The sequence below is a fragment of the Salmo salar genome, chromosome 04 (genome assembly GCF_965601325.2).
Source record: "Salmo salar chromosome 04, fSalSal1, whole genome shotgun sequence".
Taxonomy (NCBI): Eukaryota; Metazoa; Chordata; class Actinopteri; order Salmoniformes; family Salmonidae; genus Salmo; species Salmo salar.
In genome coordinates, this window is record NC_138294.1 from 39,173,202 (window position 1) to 39,192,518 (window position 19,317).

Below are 19,317 nucleotides of genomic sequence, written 5' to 3' on the forward strand. Positions count from 1 at the left end.
TCTAATAAAATAATAATTTGGCATATAAGCATGTTTATTGAATTTTTGTCTAGGAAAGATTTCCATCAATACAGTACATAAAACAGTGGATGGGGAGCATTTGGCAGCAGGTGTAGGTAAGAGTAGTATAGCACTATTAGTTTAACCAATACAGCTACAAAAGTGTATGTGTGTGATATATATGATGCACTTGAGTTGAAGCTCTGGGTAAAAAAAAAAGAAAGAGGGTTAGAGAAATCCTTGGTTTGACATAGGCTTTGTCCCAAATAGCACTGTAATACCTTTTTATAGTGCACTTCTTTTGACCAGGACCCATTGGACATTTCTCCAAACTAGTGCACTATATGGGGAATAGGGTGTGATTTGGGACATACATACAAATAGTTAGTTCTTTGTGACTTTAGCGATGCGGTACTGCTCCCGAAGGTTCCGTCTCCTCCGATGCTCATTGGTTATCTCCACAACGCTTTTGCTAGGGAACCAACCCTTCTCTCCGTCAGACAGACGCATCCCCTTGTACCAACCTGACGGAAGCAGGGCATACCGGTAGTCATAAAGGGGAAAAGAGATAAAAATGTACTGTGGACAAAATATACTTAATTTTTATTCATGGAAAAGGTTTTCACATTGTACAGTGCATTCAGAAAGTATTCAGACCCCTTGACTTTTTCAAAATGTTACGTTAACCTTATTCTAAAATAAAAATGTTTAAATTCCCTCAATCTATACACAATACCCCATAATGACAAAGCAAAAACAGTTTTTATTGCATTTACATAAGTATTCAGACCCTTTACTCAGTACTTTGTTGAAGCGCCTTTGGCAATGATTACACCCTAGTGGCGGCTTCTAGGGTATGACGCTACAATGTTGGCAAGCCTGTATTTGGGAGTTCCTCCCGTTCTTCTCTGCAGATCCTCTCAAGCTCTGTCAGGTTGAATGGGGAGTGTCGCTGCACAGCTATTTTCAGGTCTCTCCAGAGATGTTAGATCGGGTCCAAGTTCATGCCATGGCTGGGCCACTCAAGGACCTTCAGAGACTTGTCTCGAAGCCACTCCTGCGTTGTTTTGGCTGTGTGCATTGTCCTGTTGGAAGGTGAACTTTCACCCCAGTCTGAGGTCCTGAGTGCGATGGAGAAGGTTTTCGTCAAAGATCTCATTGTACTTTGCTCTGTTCATCTTTCCCTTGATCCTGATTAGTGTCCCTGCCCCTGAAAAACATCCCCACAGCATGATGCTGCCACCACCATGCTTCACCGTAGGGATGGTGCCAGGTTTCCTCCAGACGTGAAGCTTGGCATTCATGCCAAAGAGTTCAATCTTGCTTTCATCAGACCAGAGAATCTTGTTTCTCTTGGTCTGAGATTCATTTAGGTGCCTTTTGGTAAACTCCAAACTGGCTGTCAAGTGCCTTTTACTTAGGAGTGGCTTCCGTCTGGCCACTCTACCATAAAGGCCTGATTGGTGGAGTGCTGTAGAGATGGTTGTCCTTCTGGTAGGTTATCCCATCTCCACAGAAGAACTCTGGAGCTCTGTCAGTGACCATAGGGGTTTCTTGGTCAACTTCCTGACCAAAGCCCTTCTCCCCGCATTGCTCAGTTTGGCACTGTGGCCAGCTGTAGAAAGTCTTGGTGGTTCCAAACTTCTTCCATTTAAGAATGATGGAGTCCACTGTGTTCATTTGGACCTTCAATGCTGAAGAAACTGTTTGGTACCCTTCCCCAGATCTGTGCCTAGACACAATCTTGTCTTGGACAATTCCTTCAAACTCATAGCTTGGTTTTTGCTCTGACATGCACTGTCAACTGTGGGACATTTGTATAGACAGGTGTGCCTTTCCAAATCATGTCCAATCAATTGAATTTACCACAGGTGGACTGCAATAAAGTTGTAGAAACATCTCAAGGATGATCAATGGAAACAGGATGCACCTGATCTCAATTTTGAGTCTCATAGCAAAGGGTCTGAATACTTATGTAGATAAGGTATTGTTCCTTTGATACATTTTCAAACAATAAAAAAAAAACGGTTCGCATTGTCATTATGGGGTTTTGAGGGGGGAAAAAACTATCCATTTTAGAATATTGCGGTAACGTAATTTTGGGGGGGAAAATGTCAAGGGGTCTGAATACTTTCCGGATGCACTGTAAGTCTTCAAATAAAGATGCTTGACAATTCAGTAGGAATTTTGTACTGAAAGTATGTTTCCTTGTTTGTTCCACCTACCCTCATGGGTCTTGCGTAGCACGTTGATGATGTCAGCAGGCTCCATGGTGAGCTCATCAGCCTGCTGGGCAACGTATTGTTCCACACACTGCACCTGGGGACAATCTATAATCCCATAAAAGGTTAAGCCTACAATTTCACTTCAGGGAAGTATGTGCATCTAACTAAGAATGTTAATATTTTATAACTGGGTCAGTCACATCTTTTTACTCACCCCAGTCCTCATAAACCACCTCTTCCTTCTTTCTGTTTGGGTCATTTAGGGAAGGGAATGCTGCCATCCACCGGTGCATATCTGACCTAGAGAGAGTAGAAACTTGGTACAACACTGTGTAATGCATTTTTGTCTTTACTCTTTAGTGCATTATCTGAGAGGTGGTTGGTTGGGAGGCTGTGTGTTTTTTTTCTCACTCTGAGGGGGCTTTCAGCAGGTGTTCACAGGCCAGTCCTCGGTGGTTCTCCAGCAGTAGCAGACAGAAGGAGTGCTCCAACTTGGGCCCTGGGTCCTCCGCTCCAGCCCCAAACCCTGTGGGCAGGACCTGCACCAGGGAGCGGTGGGCGTGGTCTGTCACCATATAGCGCTCTGAGCTGGAAAGGAAAGGGGGAGAGAAACTATACTCAACTTGCATATTCACCACCCAGCAGGCAAAACAAGGTTGAAATATGACAACCAGTTGCCCACAGCGCATTTACTTAAATGGTCAGAAAACGTTGTAACAGTTGGTCAGTATGTGGAGTATATCCTTTTGCTTGCCTCTTTTTGCATGTGATGATGAGTAGGTCATTGAAGAGGAAGAGGTAGATGGGGGTGAGTTTGAGACGAGCACTGAAGAGGGAGGCCCCCTTGGATAGCTCATACAGCTCTCCTCTCTTCTCCAGGAAGCGAGCCTTCGAGACAATGGGAACAGCCTGCATGTGGACATGGTGGAGAGGCAGGGTCTCAATCAGTGAGCTTCATCCAATCAATCATTTATAAAGACATTTTCTATAGTAGTCACAAAGGCTTCATTCACATAAGCAGCCCAATTATATATTTTTTTTCTCACTCATTTGTCTTTTGACCAACTGGGGCCGATTTCCCAAAAGCATCTTAACTTCTCTAGGGTAGGGGGCAGTATTTTGACGTCCGGATGAAAGGCGTGCCCAAATTAAACTGCCTGCTACTCAGACTCAGAAGGTAGGATATGCATATTATTAGTATGATGTCTGTGAGTATAACAGAACTCATGGCAGGCAAAACCCTGATAAAAATCAAGTGCAAAATGAACCCTAAGTCACTGTGTTAGATAGGCAATCACTTGAAAAAAACTACAGCCTCAGATTTCCCACTTCCTGGTTGGATTTTTCTCAGGTCTTTGCCTGCCATATGAGTTCTGTTATACTCACAGACACCATTCAAACAGTTTTAGAAACTTTAGGGTGTTTTCTATCCAAAGCCAATAATTATATGCATATTCTAGTTACTGGGCAGGAGTAGTAACCAGATTAAATCGGGTATGTTTTTTATCCGGCCATGTCAATACTGCCCCCTAGCCCTAACAGGTTAATTAGAAGAGAAATTGATCAGATATTAAAATATCTGAAGAGTTATATTAGGAAAATTGTAACTTTGTAATCTGAAGATTTTCCTTGGTGCCCTAACTTCCTAGTTAATTACATTTACCTGATTAGTTGAATCACGTAATAATAATTACAGATAATTGATTTGATAAAATAAGTCTTCACTTTAATGATGCCAAAGACACGACAACTACATGACCAAAGGTATGTGGGCATTTGCTAGTCGAACATCTCATTCATTCATCTCAATTGCATCCATTATTGGTCACCTCATTACCATTCCCTAAAATATGTTGGTGTTACCTTAGTCCTTCTTGCAAACAGTCTTTCAACATACACGAAATGAAGTATGTGGACACTGCTTGTCAAACATCTCATTCCAAAATCACAGGCATTAATATGGAGTTGGTCCCCCCTTTGGTATAACAGCCTCCACTCTTCTGGGAAGGCTTTCCACTAGATGTTGGAAAATTACTGCAGGGACTTGCTTCCATTCAGCCACGAGCATTAGTGAGGTCGGGCACTGATGTTGCGCAATGCGATGAGGCCTAGCTCGCAGTCAGCATTCCAATTCATCCCAAAAGTATTCGATGGGGTTGAGGTCAGGGCTCTGTGCAGGCCATACAAGTTCATCCACACCGATCTCGACAAAGCCTTTCTGTACTGACCTCGCTTTGTGCACGGGGGCATGGTCATCTGAAACAGGAAAGGGCCTTCCTCAAACTGTTGCCACAAAGCACAGAATTGTGAAAAAACACTGAACTTTGCAGTTGGCACTATGTATTCGGGCAGGTAGCATTCTCCTGACATCCGCCAAACCCAGATTTGAACATGCTTCCACTGCTCCAGAGTCCAACTGCGGCGAGCTTTACACCACTCCAGCCAACGTTTGGCATTGTGCATAGTGATCTTAGGCTTGTGTGCTGCTGCTTGGCCATGGAAATGCATTTCATGAAGCTCCCGACAAACAGTTCTTGCGCTGAAGTTGCTTCCAGAGGCAGTTTGGAACTCCGTAGTGAGTGTTGCAGCCGAGGACTGACGATTTGTATGACCTACGCGCTACAGCACGTTCTGTGAGCTTGTGTGGGCTACCACTTTGTGGCTGAGCTGTTGTTGCTCCTAGACCTTTCCACTTCACAATAACAGAACTTACAGTTGACCGGGGCAGCTCTAGCAGGTAGAATTTTGAGAAACTGACTTGTTGGCATCCTATGACGGTTCCACGTGGAAAGTCACTGATCTCTTCAGTATGGGCCATTCTACGCCAATATTTTACTATGGAGATTGCATGGCTGTGTGCTCGATTTTTAAACACCTGTCAGCAACGGGTGTGGCTGAAATAGCCAACTCCAACAAGGTGTGTCCATACATTTGGTGATGTAGTGTAGATTGACGCACTGGTGCCTCAATAGACTAATAGACTATGTTATGGAAAGAGCAGGTGTTCCTAATGTTTTATACACTCCGTGTATGAGATGGGAGTTCCATGCAATCATGGCTCTGTATAATATTGTAGGTTTCCTTGAATTTGTTCTGGATCTGGGGACTGTGAAAAGGCCCCTGGTGGCCTGTCTGGTGAGGAAAGTGTGTGTGTGTCAGTGCTGTGTGTGTGTGTCAGTGCTGTGTGTGTGTGTCAGTCCTGTGTGTAAGATGACTATGCAAACAATTTGGAATTTTCAACACATTGTTTTTAAAGCAAGAAGTGATGCAATCAGTTTCTCCTCAACTTTTAGCCAAGAGAGACTTGCATGCATAATATTGATATTAGGCCTCTCATTCCAAAATGTGCAGCTCTGTTCTGGGCTAACTGCAGCTTAACTAGGTCCTTCTTTGCAGCACCTGATCATATGACTGGACAATAATCAAAATTAGATAAAACAAGCCTGAAGTACTTGCTCTGCTTTTTTTGTCACCACAATCCACAAAGCATCTGTTTATCACGGCTAGACCTCTCCCTATCTTTACAATCATAAAATCAATATTTTTTGACGATGGCCGTTTACAATCTAAGGTAACACCAAGTAATTTAGTCTCCTCAACCTGAGGAGCCACACATTTCATTACGAGGTCTAGAACTTAGCGAATGATTTGTACCAAATACAATGCTCTTAGTTTTAGAGATGTTCAGGAACAGTTTACTACTGGCCCCCCATTCTAAAACTGACTGCAACTCTTTGTAAAGGGTTGCAGTGAATTCACTAGCAGTGGTTACTGAAACGTATAGGGTTGAATTATAAGTATCCATAGACACACAGGCTTTGTTTAATGCCAGTGGCAGGTCATTGGTAAAAATATAAAAGAGTAAAGGGCCTGGAGAGCTGCCCTGTGGTACACCACACATTACATGTTTAACATTAGAGCAGCTTAAATTAATGAAAATCAACTGTGTTCTAGTAGATTGCCATATCATGGATTCATAGCTGAGGTTCAAAAGCCATAACACATACAGTACCAGTCACAAGTTTGGACACACCTACTCATTCCAATACTTTATTTTTTTATTTTCTTTACTATTTTCTACATTGTACAATAATAGTGGAGACATCAAAACTATGAAATCACACATATGGAATCATGTAGTAAACTATTTTTTTAAACAAATCAAAATATATTTGAGATTCTTCAAAGTAGCCACCCTTTTGTCTAAAAGACAATTTTGCACAATCTTGGCATTCTCTTAACCAGTTTCATGAGGTAATCACTTGGAATGCATTTCAATTAACAGGTGTGCCTTGTTAAAAGTTCATTTGTGGAATTTATTTCCTTCTTAATGCATTTGAGCCAATCAGTTGTGTTGTGACAAGGTAGGGGTGGCATACAAAAGGTAGCCCTATTTGGTAAAATACCAAGTCCATATTATGGCAAGAACATCTCAAATAAGCAAAGAGAAACGACAGTCCATCATTACTTTAAGACATGAAGGTCAGTCAATACGGAATATTTCAAGAACTTTGAAAGTTTCTTCAAGTGCAGTCACAAAAACCATCAAGCGCTATGATGAAACTGGCTCTCATGAGGACCGCCACAGGAAAGGAAGACCCAGAGTTCCTTCTGCTGCAGAGGAAACGTTCTTTAGAGTTACCAGCCTCAGAAATTGGCATTAACTGCACCTCAGATTGCACCTCACAGAGTTCAAGCAACAGACACATCTCAGAGGTCATTCATATGTTGATGATGTAAAGAATATTTGCTGGTCGGTGATGTGTGATGAGGAGCAACCAGACGCTGCACTTGACACATTTATGAAACTACTTGTTCCAGTTACTAATAATCAAGCACCCATTAAGAAAATGACTGTAAAAACTGTTAAATCCCCTTGGATTGATGAGGAATTGAAAAATGTTATGGTGAGAGGGATGAGGTAAACGGTATGGCAATTAAGTTTGGCACCCCAACTGATTGGCAAACGTACTGCAAATTAAGAAATCATGTGACTAAACAAAATAAAAATAAACTACACTATGAAACAAAGTGTATATAAAGAATGATAGTGAATAGCTTTGGAGCACCTTAAATGACATTTTTGTGAAAAAGCAAACTCGGCTCCTTCATTCATTGAATCAGATGGCTCATTCATCACAAAGCCCACTGATATTACAAACTACTTTAATGACTTTTTCATTGGCAAGATAAGCAAACTTAGGGATGACATACCCGCAACAAATGCTGACACTACACATCCAAGTATATAGGACCAACTTATGAAAGACAAGAATTGTACTTTGAGAATTCCGTAAAGTCAGTATGGAAGAGGTGAAAAAAATATTGTCGATCAACAATGACAAGCCACCAGGGTCTGACAATCTGGATGGAAAATTACTGAGGATAATAGCAGATGCCACTCCTATTTGCCACATCTTCAATTTAAGTCTACTAGAGAGTGTGTGCCCTCAGGCCTGGAGGGAAGCTAAAGTCATTCTGCTACCCAAGAATAGTAAAGCCCCCTTTACTGGCTCAAATAGCCGACCAATCAGCCTGTTACCAAACCCTTAGTAAACTTCTGGAAAAAGTGTGTTTGACCAGATACAATGCTGTTTTACAGTAAACAAATTGACAACAGAATTTCAGCATGCTTATAGGTAAGGACTCTCAAGAAGCACAGCACTTACACAAATGAATGATGATTGGCTGAGAGAAATTGATGATAAGACTATTGTGGGGGCTGTCTTGTTAGACTTCAGTGCAGCTTTTGACATTATCGATCATATTCTGCTGCAGGAAAAACTCACGTGTTAAGGCTTTACATCCCCTGATATAATTTGGATACAGTGTTAATTGTCTAACAGAACACCGAGGGTGTTCTTTAATGGAAGCCTCTCAAATATAATCCAGTTAGAATCAGGAATTCCTCAGGGTAGCTGTTTAGGCCCCTTGCTTTTTTCAATTTTCACTAACGACATGTCACTGACTTTGAGTAAAGCCAGAGTGTCTATGTATGCAGATGACTCAACACTATACACGTCAGCTACTACAGCGACTGAAATGACTGTGTTCACTCAACAAAGAGCTGCAGCTAGTTTCAGAGTGCGTGGCAAGGAATAAGATAGCCCTAAATATTTCTAAAACTAAAAGCATTGTATTTGGAACAAAACACTCACTAAACCCTAAACCTCAACTAAATCTTGTAATAAATAATGTGGAAATTGAGCAAGTTGAGATGACAAAAATTCTTGGAGTAACCCTAGATTGTAAACTGCATGGTCAAAACATATTGATGCAGTAGTAGCTAAGATGAGAAGAAGTCTGTCTATAATAAAGCAATGCTCTGCCTTCTTAACAAAACTATCAACAAGGCAGGTCCTACAGGCCATAGTTTTGTCGCACCTTGACTACTGTTGAGTCGTGCGGTCAGGTGCCACAAAAAAGAACAGGGCAGCACGGCTGGCCCTTGGATGTACACAAAGAGCTAATATTAATAATATGCATGTCAATCTCTCCAAACTGAAAGTAAAGAAGAGATTGACTTCATCACTACTTTTATTTATGAGAGATATTGACATGTTGAATGCACCGAGCTGTCTGTCTAAACTACTGGCACACAGCTCGGACACCCATGCATACCCCACAAGACATGCCACAAGAGGTCTCTTTACAGTCCCCAAGTCCAGAACAGACTGTGGGAGGCACACAGTACAACATAGAGCCATGACTACATGGAACTCTATTCCACATCAAGTAACTGATGCAAGCAGTAAAATTAGATTTAAAGAACAGATAAAAAACACCTTGTGGAACAGCGGGGACTGTGAAGCAACACAAACATTGGCACAGACAGACACATGCATACTTACACACACACGATAACATACGCACTATACATTTAGTACTGTAGATATGTGATAGTGGTGGAGTCGGGGCCTGATGCCACACAGTGTGTTGTGAAATCTGTCAAAGTATAAACATACCTTGAGTTGTGGAACTCCAGTGTGGTCATGACATGTATATGAACATACCTTGAGTTTGTGGAACTCCAGTGTGGTAATATCACAACAGTCATAAGTTTGGACACACCTTCTCATTCAAGGGTTTTTCTTATTTTTACTATTTTCTACATTGTAGAAAAAAGTGAAGACATCAAAACTATGAAATCACACGTATGGAATCATGTAGTAACCAAAAAAGTCAAATCAAAATCAAATGAAATTTTATTGGTTACAAACAAACATATTTAGAGGAAATGGTTAAGGTAATATTACACTTCACTACATTACAACGGTTTGATTTGTTTGATCTGAGCAATTTTTCTTAGCTAGCTACATAGCTGTCTTTGTATCAAAGATAATTGTGTAGTTTAGAGTAATTAGAGTAATTATCGAGGTTAGCTATCTTCGTCCTCCTAACGTAGTCAACACTGCTAGCTAGCTAGTCAACACTGCTAGCTAGCCAACCAGCCAACTTCTACCGACTAGCAGCACTATAGAAACTATTACATTACAACGGAACGACTTGATTAGTGTTAGTGAGCCAGCTACATAGTTGTCTTTGCTGTCTGTATCTAAGATAATTGTGTAGTTTAGAGTAATTATAGTTTAGAGTAATTATCGAGGTTAGGTAGCCAGCCGCGACGCGACGCCAGACTTAGTCAACACACCTAGTCATCATTAACCAACTGCTAGCTAGCCAACCGTTACCGACTAGCAGCGCTGTAGATACTAATACTTTACAACGGAACGATTTGACAAGTGCAGTGTTAGCTAGCTAGCTACATAGTTGTCTTTGTCATAGCTTGATAATTGTGTAGTTTAGTAATTATCGAGGTTAGCTAGCCAGCTATTTCCATCCCCTGCGACGCCATTTTTACAAACACAGCCAACTATTACCGACGAGCAGCATTGTAGAAACTAAATACATTCAAAGGAACGTCTTGATTAGTGTTATGTTAGCTAGCTACAAAGTTGCTTTTGTATCATGACAAGGTGTAGTACTGTAACTATCGAGGTTACCTAGCCAGCAACACGTTTCAAAGTCAACAACGCAGCCACTGCTAGCTAGCCTACTCCACCAGCCAGCAGTACTGTATCATTTTCGTCATTTTAGTCAATAAGATTCTTGCAACGTAAGCTTTCTGAACATTCGAGACGTGTAGTCCACTTGTCATTCCAATCTCCTTTGCATTAGCGTAGCCTCTTCTGTAGCTTGTCAACTATGTGTCTGTCTATCCCTGTTCTCTCCCCTCCGCACAGGCCATACAAACGCTCCACACCGCGTGGCCGCTGCCACTCTAACCTGGTGGTCCCAGCGCGCACGACCCACGTGGAGTTCCAGGTCTCCGGCAGCCTCTGGAACTGCCGGTCTGCGGCCAACAAGGCAGAGTTCATCTCAGCCTATGCTACCCTCCAGTCCCTAGACTTCCTGGCGCTGACGGAAACATGGATTACCACAGATAACACTGCTACTCCTACTGCTCTCTCCTCGTCTGCCCACGTGTTCTCGCATACCCCTAGAGCATCAAGCCAGCGGGGTGGTGGCACTGGAATCCTCATCTCTCCCAAGTGGACATTCTCTCTTTCTCCCCTGACCCATCTGTCTATCTCCTCATTTGAATTCCATGCTGTCACAGTTACCAACCCTTTCAAGCTTAATGAATTCGTCCCACCTACGTAACAGCCACTTTAAGCCTGTGGCGCGATTTTCAAAACCTTAAAAATCCTATTACTTCAATTTCTCAAACATATGACTATTTTACAGCTATTTAAAGACAAGACTCTCGTTAATCTAACCACACTGTCCGATTTCAAAAAGGCTTTACAACGAAAGCAAAACATTAGATTATATCAGCAGAGTACCAAGCCAGAAATAATCAGACACCCATTTTTCAAGCTAGCATATAATGTCACATAAACCCAAACCACAGCTAAATGTAGCACTAACCTTTGATGATCTTCATCAGATGACAACCCTAGGACATTATGTTATACAATACATGCATGTTTTGTTCAATCAAGTTCATATTTATATCAAAAACCAGCTTTTTACATTAGCATGTGACGTTCAGAACTAGCATACCCCCCGCAAACTTCCGGGGAATTCGCTAACATTTTACTAAATTACTCACGATAAACGTTCACAAAAAGCATAACAATTATTTTAAGAATTATAGATACAGACCTCCTCTATGCACTCGATATGTCCGATTTTAAAATAGCTTTTTGGTGAAAGCACATTTGGCAATATTCTAAGTACATAGCCCAGGCATCACGGGCTCGCTATTTAGACACCCGGCAAGTTTAGCACTCACCATAATCATATTTACTATTATAAAAGTTTGATTACCTTTTGTTGTCTTCGTCAGAATACACTCCCAGGACTGCTACTTCAATAACAAATGTTGGTTTGGTCCAAAATAATCCATCGTTATATCCGAATAGCGGCATTTTGTTAGTGCGTTCCAGACACTATCCGAAATGGTAAAGAAGTGTCGCGCGCATGGCGCAATTCGTGACAATAAAATTCTAAATATTCCATTACCGTACTTCGAAGCATGTCAACCGCTGTTTAAAATCAATTTTTACGCCATTTTTCTCCTAGAAAACCGATAATATTCCGACAGGGAATCTCCTTTTCGGCAAACAGAGGAAAAAATCACAAAGGCGGGGGCGGTCGGGTCATGCGCATAAGCCCAGAGTCCCTTGATCGGCCACTTGAGAAAGGCGATAATGTGTTTCAGCCTGGGGCTGGAATGACGACATTCTGTTTTTTCCCGGGCTCTGAGAGCCTATGGAAGACGTGGGAAGTGTCACGTTAGAGCAGAGATCCTTAGTAAATGATAGAGATGGCAAAGAAGTTCCAGAAATGGTCAGACAGGCCACTTCCTGTAAAGGAATCTCTCAGGTTTTGACCTGCCATTTGAGTTCTGTTATACTCACAGACACCATTCAAACAGTTTTAGAAACTTTAGGGTGTTTTCTATCCATATGTAATAAGTATATGCATATTCTAGTTACTGGGTAGGAGTGGTAACCAGATTAAATCGGGTATGTTTTTTATCCAGCCATGTCAATACTGCCCCCTAGCCCTAACAGGTTAACATCCTTATCATTTATCGCCCTCCAGGTTCACTTGGAGAGTTCATCAATGAGCTTGACGCCTTGATAAGTTCCTTTCCTGAGGATGGCTCACCTATCACAGTTCTGGGTGACTTTAACCTCCCCACGTCTACCTTTGACTCATTTCTCTCTGCCTCCTTTCCACTCCTCTCCTCTTTTGACTTCACCCTCTCACCGTCCCCCCTACTCACAAGGCAGGCAATACGCTTGACCTCATCTTTACTAGATGTTGTTTTTCCACTAATCTCATTGCAACTCCCCTCCAAGTCTCCGACCACTACCTTGTATCCTTTTCCCTCTCGCTCTCATCCAACACTTCTCACTCTGCCCCTACTCGGATGGTATTGCGCCGTCCCAACCTTCGCTCTCTCTCTCCCGCTACTCTCTCCTCTTCCATCCTATCATCTCTTCCCTCTGCTCAAACCTTCTCCAACCTATCTCCTGATTCTGCCTCCTCAACCCTCCTCTCCTCCCTCTCTGCATCCTTTGATTTTCTCTGTCCCCTATCCTCCAGGCCGGCTCGGTCCTCCCCTCCTGCTCCGTGGCTCGACGACTCACTGCGAGCTCACAGAATAGGGCTCCGGGCAGCCGAGCGGAAATGGAGGAAAACTAGCCTCCCTGCGGACCTTGCATCCTTTCACTCCCTCCTCTCTACATTTTCCTCTTCTATCTCTGCTGCTAAAGCCACTTTCTACCACTCTAAATTCCAAGCATCTGCCTCTAACCCTAGGAAGCTCTTTGCTACCTTCTCCTCCCTCCTGAATCCTCCTCCCCCCCCCCCTCCTCCCTCTCTGCGGATGACTTCGTCAACCATTTTGAAAAGAAGGTTGACGACATCCGATCCTCGTTTGCTAAGTCAAACGACACCGCTGGCCCTGCTCACACTGCCCTACCCTGTGCTTTGACCTCTTTCTCCCCTCTCTCTCCAGATGAAATCTCGCGTCTTGTGACGGCCGGCCGCCCAACAACCTGCCCACTTGACCCTATCCCATCCTCTCTTCTCCAGACCTTTTCCGGAGACCTTCTCCCCTAGCTCACCTTGCTCATCAACTCATCCTTGACCGCTGGCTACGTCCCTTCCGTCTTCAAGAGAGCGAGAGTTGCACCCCTTCTGAAAAAACCTACACTCGATCCCTCCGATGTCAACAACTACAGACCAGTATCCCTTCTTTCTTTTCTCTCCAAAACTCTTGAACGTGCCGTCCTTGGCCAGCTCTCTTGCTATCTCTCTCAGAATTACCTTCTTGATCCTAATCAGTCAGGTTTCAAGACTGGGCATTCAACTGAGACTGCTCTTCTCTGTGTCACGGAGGCTCTCCGCACTGCTAAAGCTAACTCTCTCTCCTCTGCTCTCATCCTTCTAGACCTATCTGCTGCCTTTGATACTGTGAACCATCAGATCCTCCTCTCCACCCTCTCCAAGCTGGGCATCTCCTGCGCGGCCCACGCTTGGATTGCGTCCTACCTGACAGGTCGCTCCTACCAGGTGGCGTGGCGAGAATCTGTCTCCGCACCACGTGCTCTCACCACTGGTGTCCCCCAGGGCTCTGTTCTAGGCCCTCTCCTATTCTCGCTATACACCAAGTCACTTGGCTCTGTCATATCCTCACATGGTCTCTCCTATCATTGCTATGCAGACGACACACAATTAATCTTCTCCTTTCCCCCTTCTGACAACCAGGTGGCGAATCGCATCTCTGCATGTCTGGCAGACATATCAGTGTGGGTGACGGATCACCACCTCAAGCTGAACCTCGGCAAGACGGAGCTGCTCTTCCTCCCGGGGAAGGACTGCCCGTTCCATGATCTCGCCATCACGGTTGACAACTCCGTTGTGTCCTCCTCCCAGAGTGCTAAGAGCCTCAGCGTGACCCTGGACAACACCCTGTCGTTCTCCACTAACATCAAGGCGGTGACCCGATCCTGTAGGTTCATGCTCTACAACATTCGCAGAGTACGACCCTGCCTCACACAGGAAGCGGCGCAGGTCCTAATCCAGGCACTTGTCATCTCCCGTCTGGATTACTGCAACTCGCTGTTGGCTGGGCTCCCTGCCTGTGCCATTAAACCCCTACAACTCATCCAGAACGCCGCAGCCCGTCTTGTGTTCAACCTTCCCTAGTTCTCTCACGTCACCCCGCTCCTCCGCTCTCTCCACTGGCTTCCAGTTGAAGCTCGCATCCATTACAAGACCATGGTGCTTGCCTACGGAGCTGTGAGGGGAACGGCACCTCCGTACCTTCAGGCTCTGATCAGGCCCTACACCCAAACAAGGGCACTGCGTTCGTCCACCTCTGGCCTGCTCGCCTCCCTACCTCTGAGGAAGCACAGTTCCCGCTCAGCCCAGTCAAAACTGTTCGCTGCTCTGGCACCCCATTGGTGGAACAAGCTCCCTCACGACGCCAGGACAGCGGAGTCAATCACCACCTTCCGGAGACACCTGAAACCCCACCTCTTTAAGGAATACCTGGGATAGGATAAAGTAATCCTTCTAACCCCCCCCCCCCTTAAAAGATTTAGATGCACTATTGTAAAGTGGTTGTTCCACTGGATATTATAAGGTGAATGCACCAATTTGTAAGTCACTCTGGATAAGAGCGTCTGCTAAATGACTTAAATGTAAATGTAAATGTAGCAGATGTTACTGAAGGTATGGTGAAATGCAGTAGTATCTACAAATTCACAACAATACACGCATATCTAAATGTAAAATAATGGAATTAAGAAATATAAACATTAGATTGAGCAATGTCGGAGTGGCATTGACTAAAATACAGTAGAATAGAATACGTATTAGATGAGAAATGTATGTAAACATTATTAAAGTGACTAGTGTTCCAGTGATTCCAAGTCTATGTATATAGAGCAGTGGTCTCTAAGGTGCAGGGTTGCATAACTGGGTGGAAGCCGGCTAGTGATGGCTATTTAACAGTCTAATGGCCTTGAGATAGAAGCTGTTTTTCAGTCTCTTGGTCCCAGCTTTGATGCACCTGTACTGACCTCGCCTTCTGGATGATAGCGGGTGAACAGGCAGTGGCTCGGGTGGTTGATGTCCTTGATGATCTTTTTGGACTTTCTGTGACATCAGGTGCTGTAGGTGTCCTGGAGGGCAGGCAGTTTGCCCCCGGTGATGCGTTGCACAGACCGCAGCACCCTCTGGAGAGCTCTGCGGTTGTGGGCGGTGCAGTTGCCGTACCAGGCGGTGATACAGCCCAACAGGATGCTCTGAATTGTACATCTGTGAAGGTTTTAGGGGCCAAGCCACATTTCTTCAGCCTCCTGAGGTTGAAGAGGTGCTGTCTTTGTGGGTGGACCATTTCAGTTTGTCAGTGATGTGTACGCCAAGGAACTTGAAGCTTTCCACCGTCTCCACTGCGGTCCCATCGATGTGGACAGGGGCGTGCTCCCTCTGCTGTTTCCTGAAGTCCACGATCAGTTCCTCTGTTTTGTTGACGTTGAGAAAGAGATTATTTTCCTGGCACCACTCTCCCAGGGCCCTCACCTCCTCCCTGTAGGCTTTCTCGTCATTGTTGGTATTCAGTCCTAATACTGTTGTGTCATCTGCAAACTTGATGATTGAGTTGGAGGCGTGTGTGGCCACGCAGTCATGGGTGAACAGGGAGTACAGGAGGGGGCTAAGCACGCACACTTGTGGGGCCCCAGTGTTGAGGATCAGCGATGTGGAGGTGTTGTTTCCTACCTTCACCACCTGGGGGCGGCCATCAGGAGGTCCAGGACCCAGTTGCCCAGGGTGGGGTTCAGACCCAGGGCTCCGAGCTTAATGATGAGCTTGGAGGGTACTATGGGGTTGAATGGTGAGATATAGTCAAGGACCAGCATTCTTACATAGGTATTCCTCTTATCCAGATGGGATAAGGCAGTGTGCATTGCAATGACGATTGCGTCATCTGTGTATCTATTGGGGCGGTAAGCAAATTGAAGTGGGTCTAGGTGTCAGGTAAGGTAGAGGTGATATGATCCTTAACTAGCTTCTCAAAGCACTTCATTATGATAGAAGTGAGTGCTACGTAGCGATAGTCATTTAGTTCAGTTACCTTTGCTTTCTTGGATACAGGTTACAATGGTGGACATCTTGAAGCAAGTGGGGACAGTAGACTGGGATAGGGAGAGATTGAATATGTCTGTACACTCTACCTAGCTGGTCTGCACATGCTCTGAGGACGCGGCTAGGGATGCCGTCCGGGCCGGCAGCCTTGCGAGGGTTAACACGCTTAAATGTCTTACTGACGTCGACCACAGAGAAGGAGAGCCAACAGTCCTTGGTTGCGGGCCTTGTCAGTGGCACTGTGTTATCCTCAAAGCAGGCACAGAAGGTGTTTGGCTTGTCCGGGAGCAAGACATCAGTGTCCGCTACGTGACTGGTTTTCCCTTTCTAGTCTGTGATTGTCTATAGACCCTTCCACATACGTCTAGTGTCTTAGCCATTGAATTGCGACTCCACTTTGTCCTCTGTACTGACGTTTTGCCTGTTTGATTGCTTTATGGAGGGAATAACTACGCTGTGTTTGGTAATATTCCCAGTCACCTTGCCATGGTTAAATAAGGTGGTTTGCGCTTTCAGATTTGCGAGAATGCTGCCATCTATCCACGGTTTCTGGTTTGGGTAGGTTATAATAGTCACAGTGGGTACGACATCTCCTATACACTTCCTGATGAACTCAGTCAACGTATTCGTCGATGTTATTCTCAGAGTCTACCTGGAACATATCCCAGTCCACATTATCAAAACAATCTTGAAGCGTGGATTCCTATAGGTCAGACCAGCATTGAATAGACCTTAGCACGGGTACTTTCTGTTTGAGTTTTTGCCTATAGGAAGGGAGGAGCAAAATGGATTCGTGATCAGATTTGCCGAAGGGAGGGCGGGGGAAGGCCTTGTAGGCATTTCTAAAAGTTGAGAAGCAGAGGTCCAATGTTTTTTCAGCACGAGTACTACATTCAATGTGTTGGTAGAACTTCGGTAGCGTTTTCCTCAAATTGCTTTGTTAAAATCCCCAGCTACAATAAATGCGTTCTCAGGAAATGTGGTTTGCATTAAGTCCAGCGTAGTTCTTTGAGGGCCGTCGTGGTATTGGCTTGAGGGGGAATATACACGGCTGTGACTATAATTTTCTTTGGATGTCATACCGCATTTGCATGAGGTATTCTAGGTTGAGTGAAAAAAGGACTTGATTTTCCATATGTTATGACAATCGCACCATGAGTAGTTAATCATGAAACATACACCCCCAGCTTTCTTCTTCCCGGAGAGTTCTTTTTTCCTGTCTGCACGATGTACTGAGAACCCAGCTGGCTGAATGGACGGGGACAGTATATCCTGAGAGAGAGAGCCATGTTTCCGTGAAACAGAGTATGTCACAATCCCTGATGTCTCTCTGGAAGGAGTTCCTCGCCTTGAGCTCGTCTACTTTATTATCCAGAGACTGAACATTAGCAAGTAATATACTCTGAAGCGGTGGATGGTGTACACGCTTCCTGAGTCAGACTAGAAGTCCACTCCGAATACCTCTTCTCCGCCGGCGGTGTTTTGGAGTAGCCTGTGGAATAAGTTAAATTGCCCTTGGAGGTACGAACAAAAGATCCAATTCGGGAAAGTCGTATTCCTGGTCGTAATGCTGGTTACCGGCTGTATGTAATAACACAAAACATTTTCTGGGCTAATATTGTAAGAAATAAATCACAAAAAAACAAAATACTGCAAAGTTGCTTAGGAGCTATATCTGTCGGCGCCCAAATCAAAATATATTTTAGATTCTTCAAACAAGCCACCCTTTGCCTTGATGACAGCTTTGCATTCTCTCAACCAGCTTCATGAGTTAGTCACCTTGAATGCTTTTCCATCAGTCTTGAAGGAGTTCTCACATTTGCTGAGCACTTGTTGGCTGCTTTCCCTTCACTATGCGGTCCAACTCTCCCAAACCATCTCAATTGGGTTGAGGTCGGGTGATTGTAGAGGCCAGGTCATCTGATGTGGCACTCCATCACTCTCTATTCTTCTGTTGAGATGTGTCTGTTACTTGAACTCGGAGGTCCAATCTGGAGTGCAGTTAATTGCCCATTTCTGAGGCTGGTAACTCTAATGAACGTATCCTCTGCAGCAGAGGTAACTCTGGGTCTTCCTTTCCTGTGGCGGTCCTCACGAGAGCCTGTTTCATCATAGCGCTTGATGGTTTTTGTGACTGCACTTGAAGAAAGTTTCAAAGTTCTTAAAATGTTCAGTACTGACTGACCTTCATGTCTTAAAGTAATGATGGACTGTCATTTCTGTTTGCTTATGTGAGATGTTCTTGCCATAATATGGACTTGGTCTTTCAACAAATATGGCTATCTTCTGTATACCACAACACAAATGATTGGCTCAAATGCATTAAGAAGGAAAGAAATTCCACAAATTTACGTTTAACAAAGCACACCTGTTAATTGAAATGCATTCCAGGTGACTACCTCATGAAGCTGGTTGAGAGAATGCCAAGAGTGAGGATGGCTACGTTGAAGAGTCTCATTAACACTTTTCGGTTACTACATGTTTCCATATGTGTTATTTCAGAGCTTTGATGTCTTCACTATTATTCTACAATGTAGAAAATAGGACAAATAAAAAAAAAAACTTGAATGAGTTGTTGTGTCCAAACCTTTGACTGGTACTATATATGAAGATACCATGAGTTTGTGGAACTCCAATGTGGTAATAATTGCATGTTTATGAACATACCTTTCATTTGATGAACTCCAGTGTAGTAGTGACATGTATATGAACATACCTTGAGTTTGTTGAACTCCAGTGTGTTATTGACTTGTATGAGTTCTTCCATCTGCTTCATCTGGCCCACCTGGGTGTTGGACTCCTTGATGATCTGGAAGAGGGAGAATAACAACAAAGAGTGGAGGTGTAGTGGAGCACATTTTGGTAAGGTTTTGTTGGCCCAGTATTTTAAAGAAGTATCCAACAGAAAGACTGCTGTCCA

At 44.0% G+C, this 19,317-nt stretch overlaps 1 protein-coding gene across 1 annotated transcript in view; it reads right to left on the minus strand.

The window, feature by feature from the left end:
• Positions 1–12: 12 nt before the first annotated feature.
• Positions 13–19,317, minus strand: part of LOC106602856 (uncharacterized) — a 35,295-nt gene continuing 15,990 nt past the window's right edge. The window contains exons 12-17 of the mRNA XM_014195791.3: positions 19,114–19,206; positions 2,980–3,134; positions 2,637–2,813; positions 2,440–2,525; positions 2,226–2,330; positions 13–524 (exon numbers count right to left, since the gene is read on the minus strand). Of these exons, the coding sequence (XP_014051266.1) occupies positions 385–524; positions 2,226–2,330; positions 2,440–2,525; positions 2,637–2,813; positions 2,980–3,134; positions 19,114–19,206 (756 nt within the window). The 3' untranslated portion in view covers positions 13–384. The remainder of the gene's footprint in view (positions 525–2,225; positions 2,331–2,439; positions 2,526–2,636; positions 2,814–2,979; positions 3,135–19,113; positions 19,207–19,317) is intronic.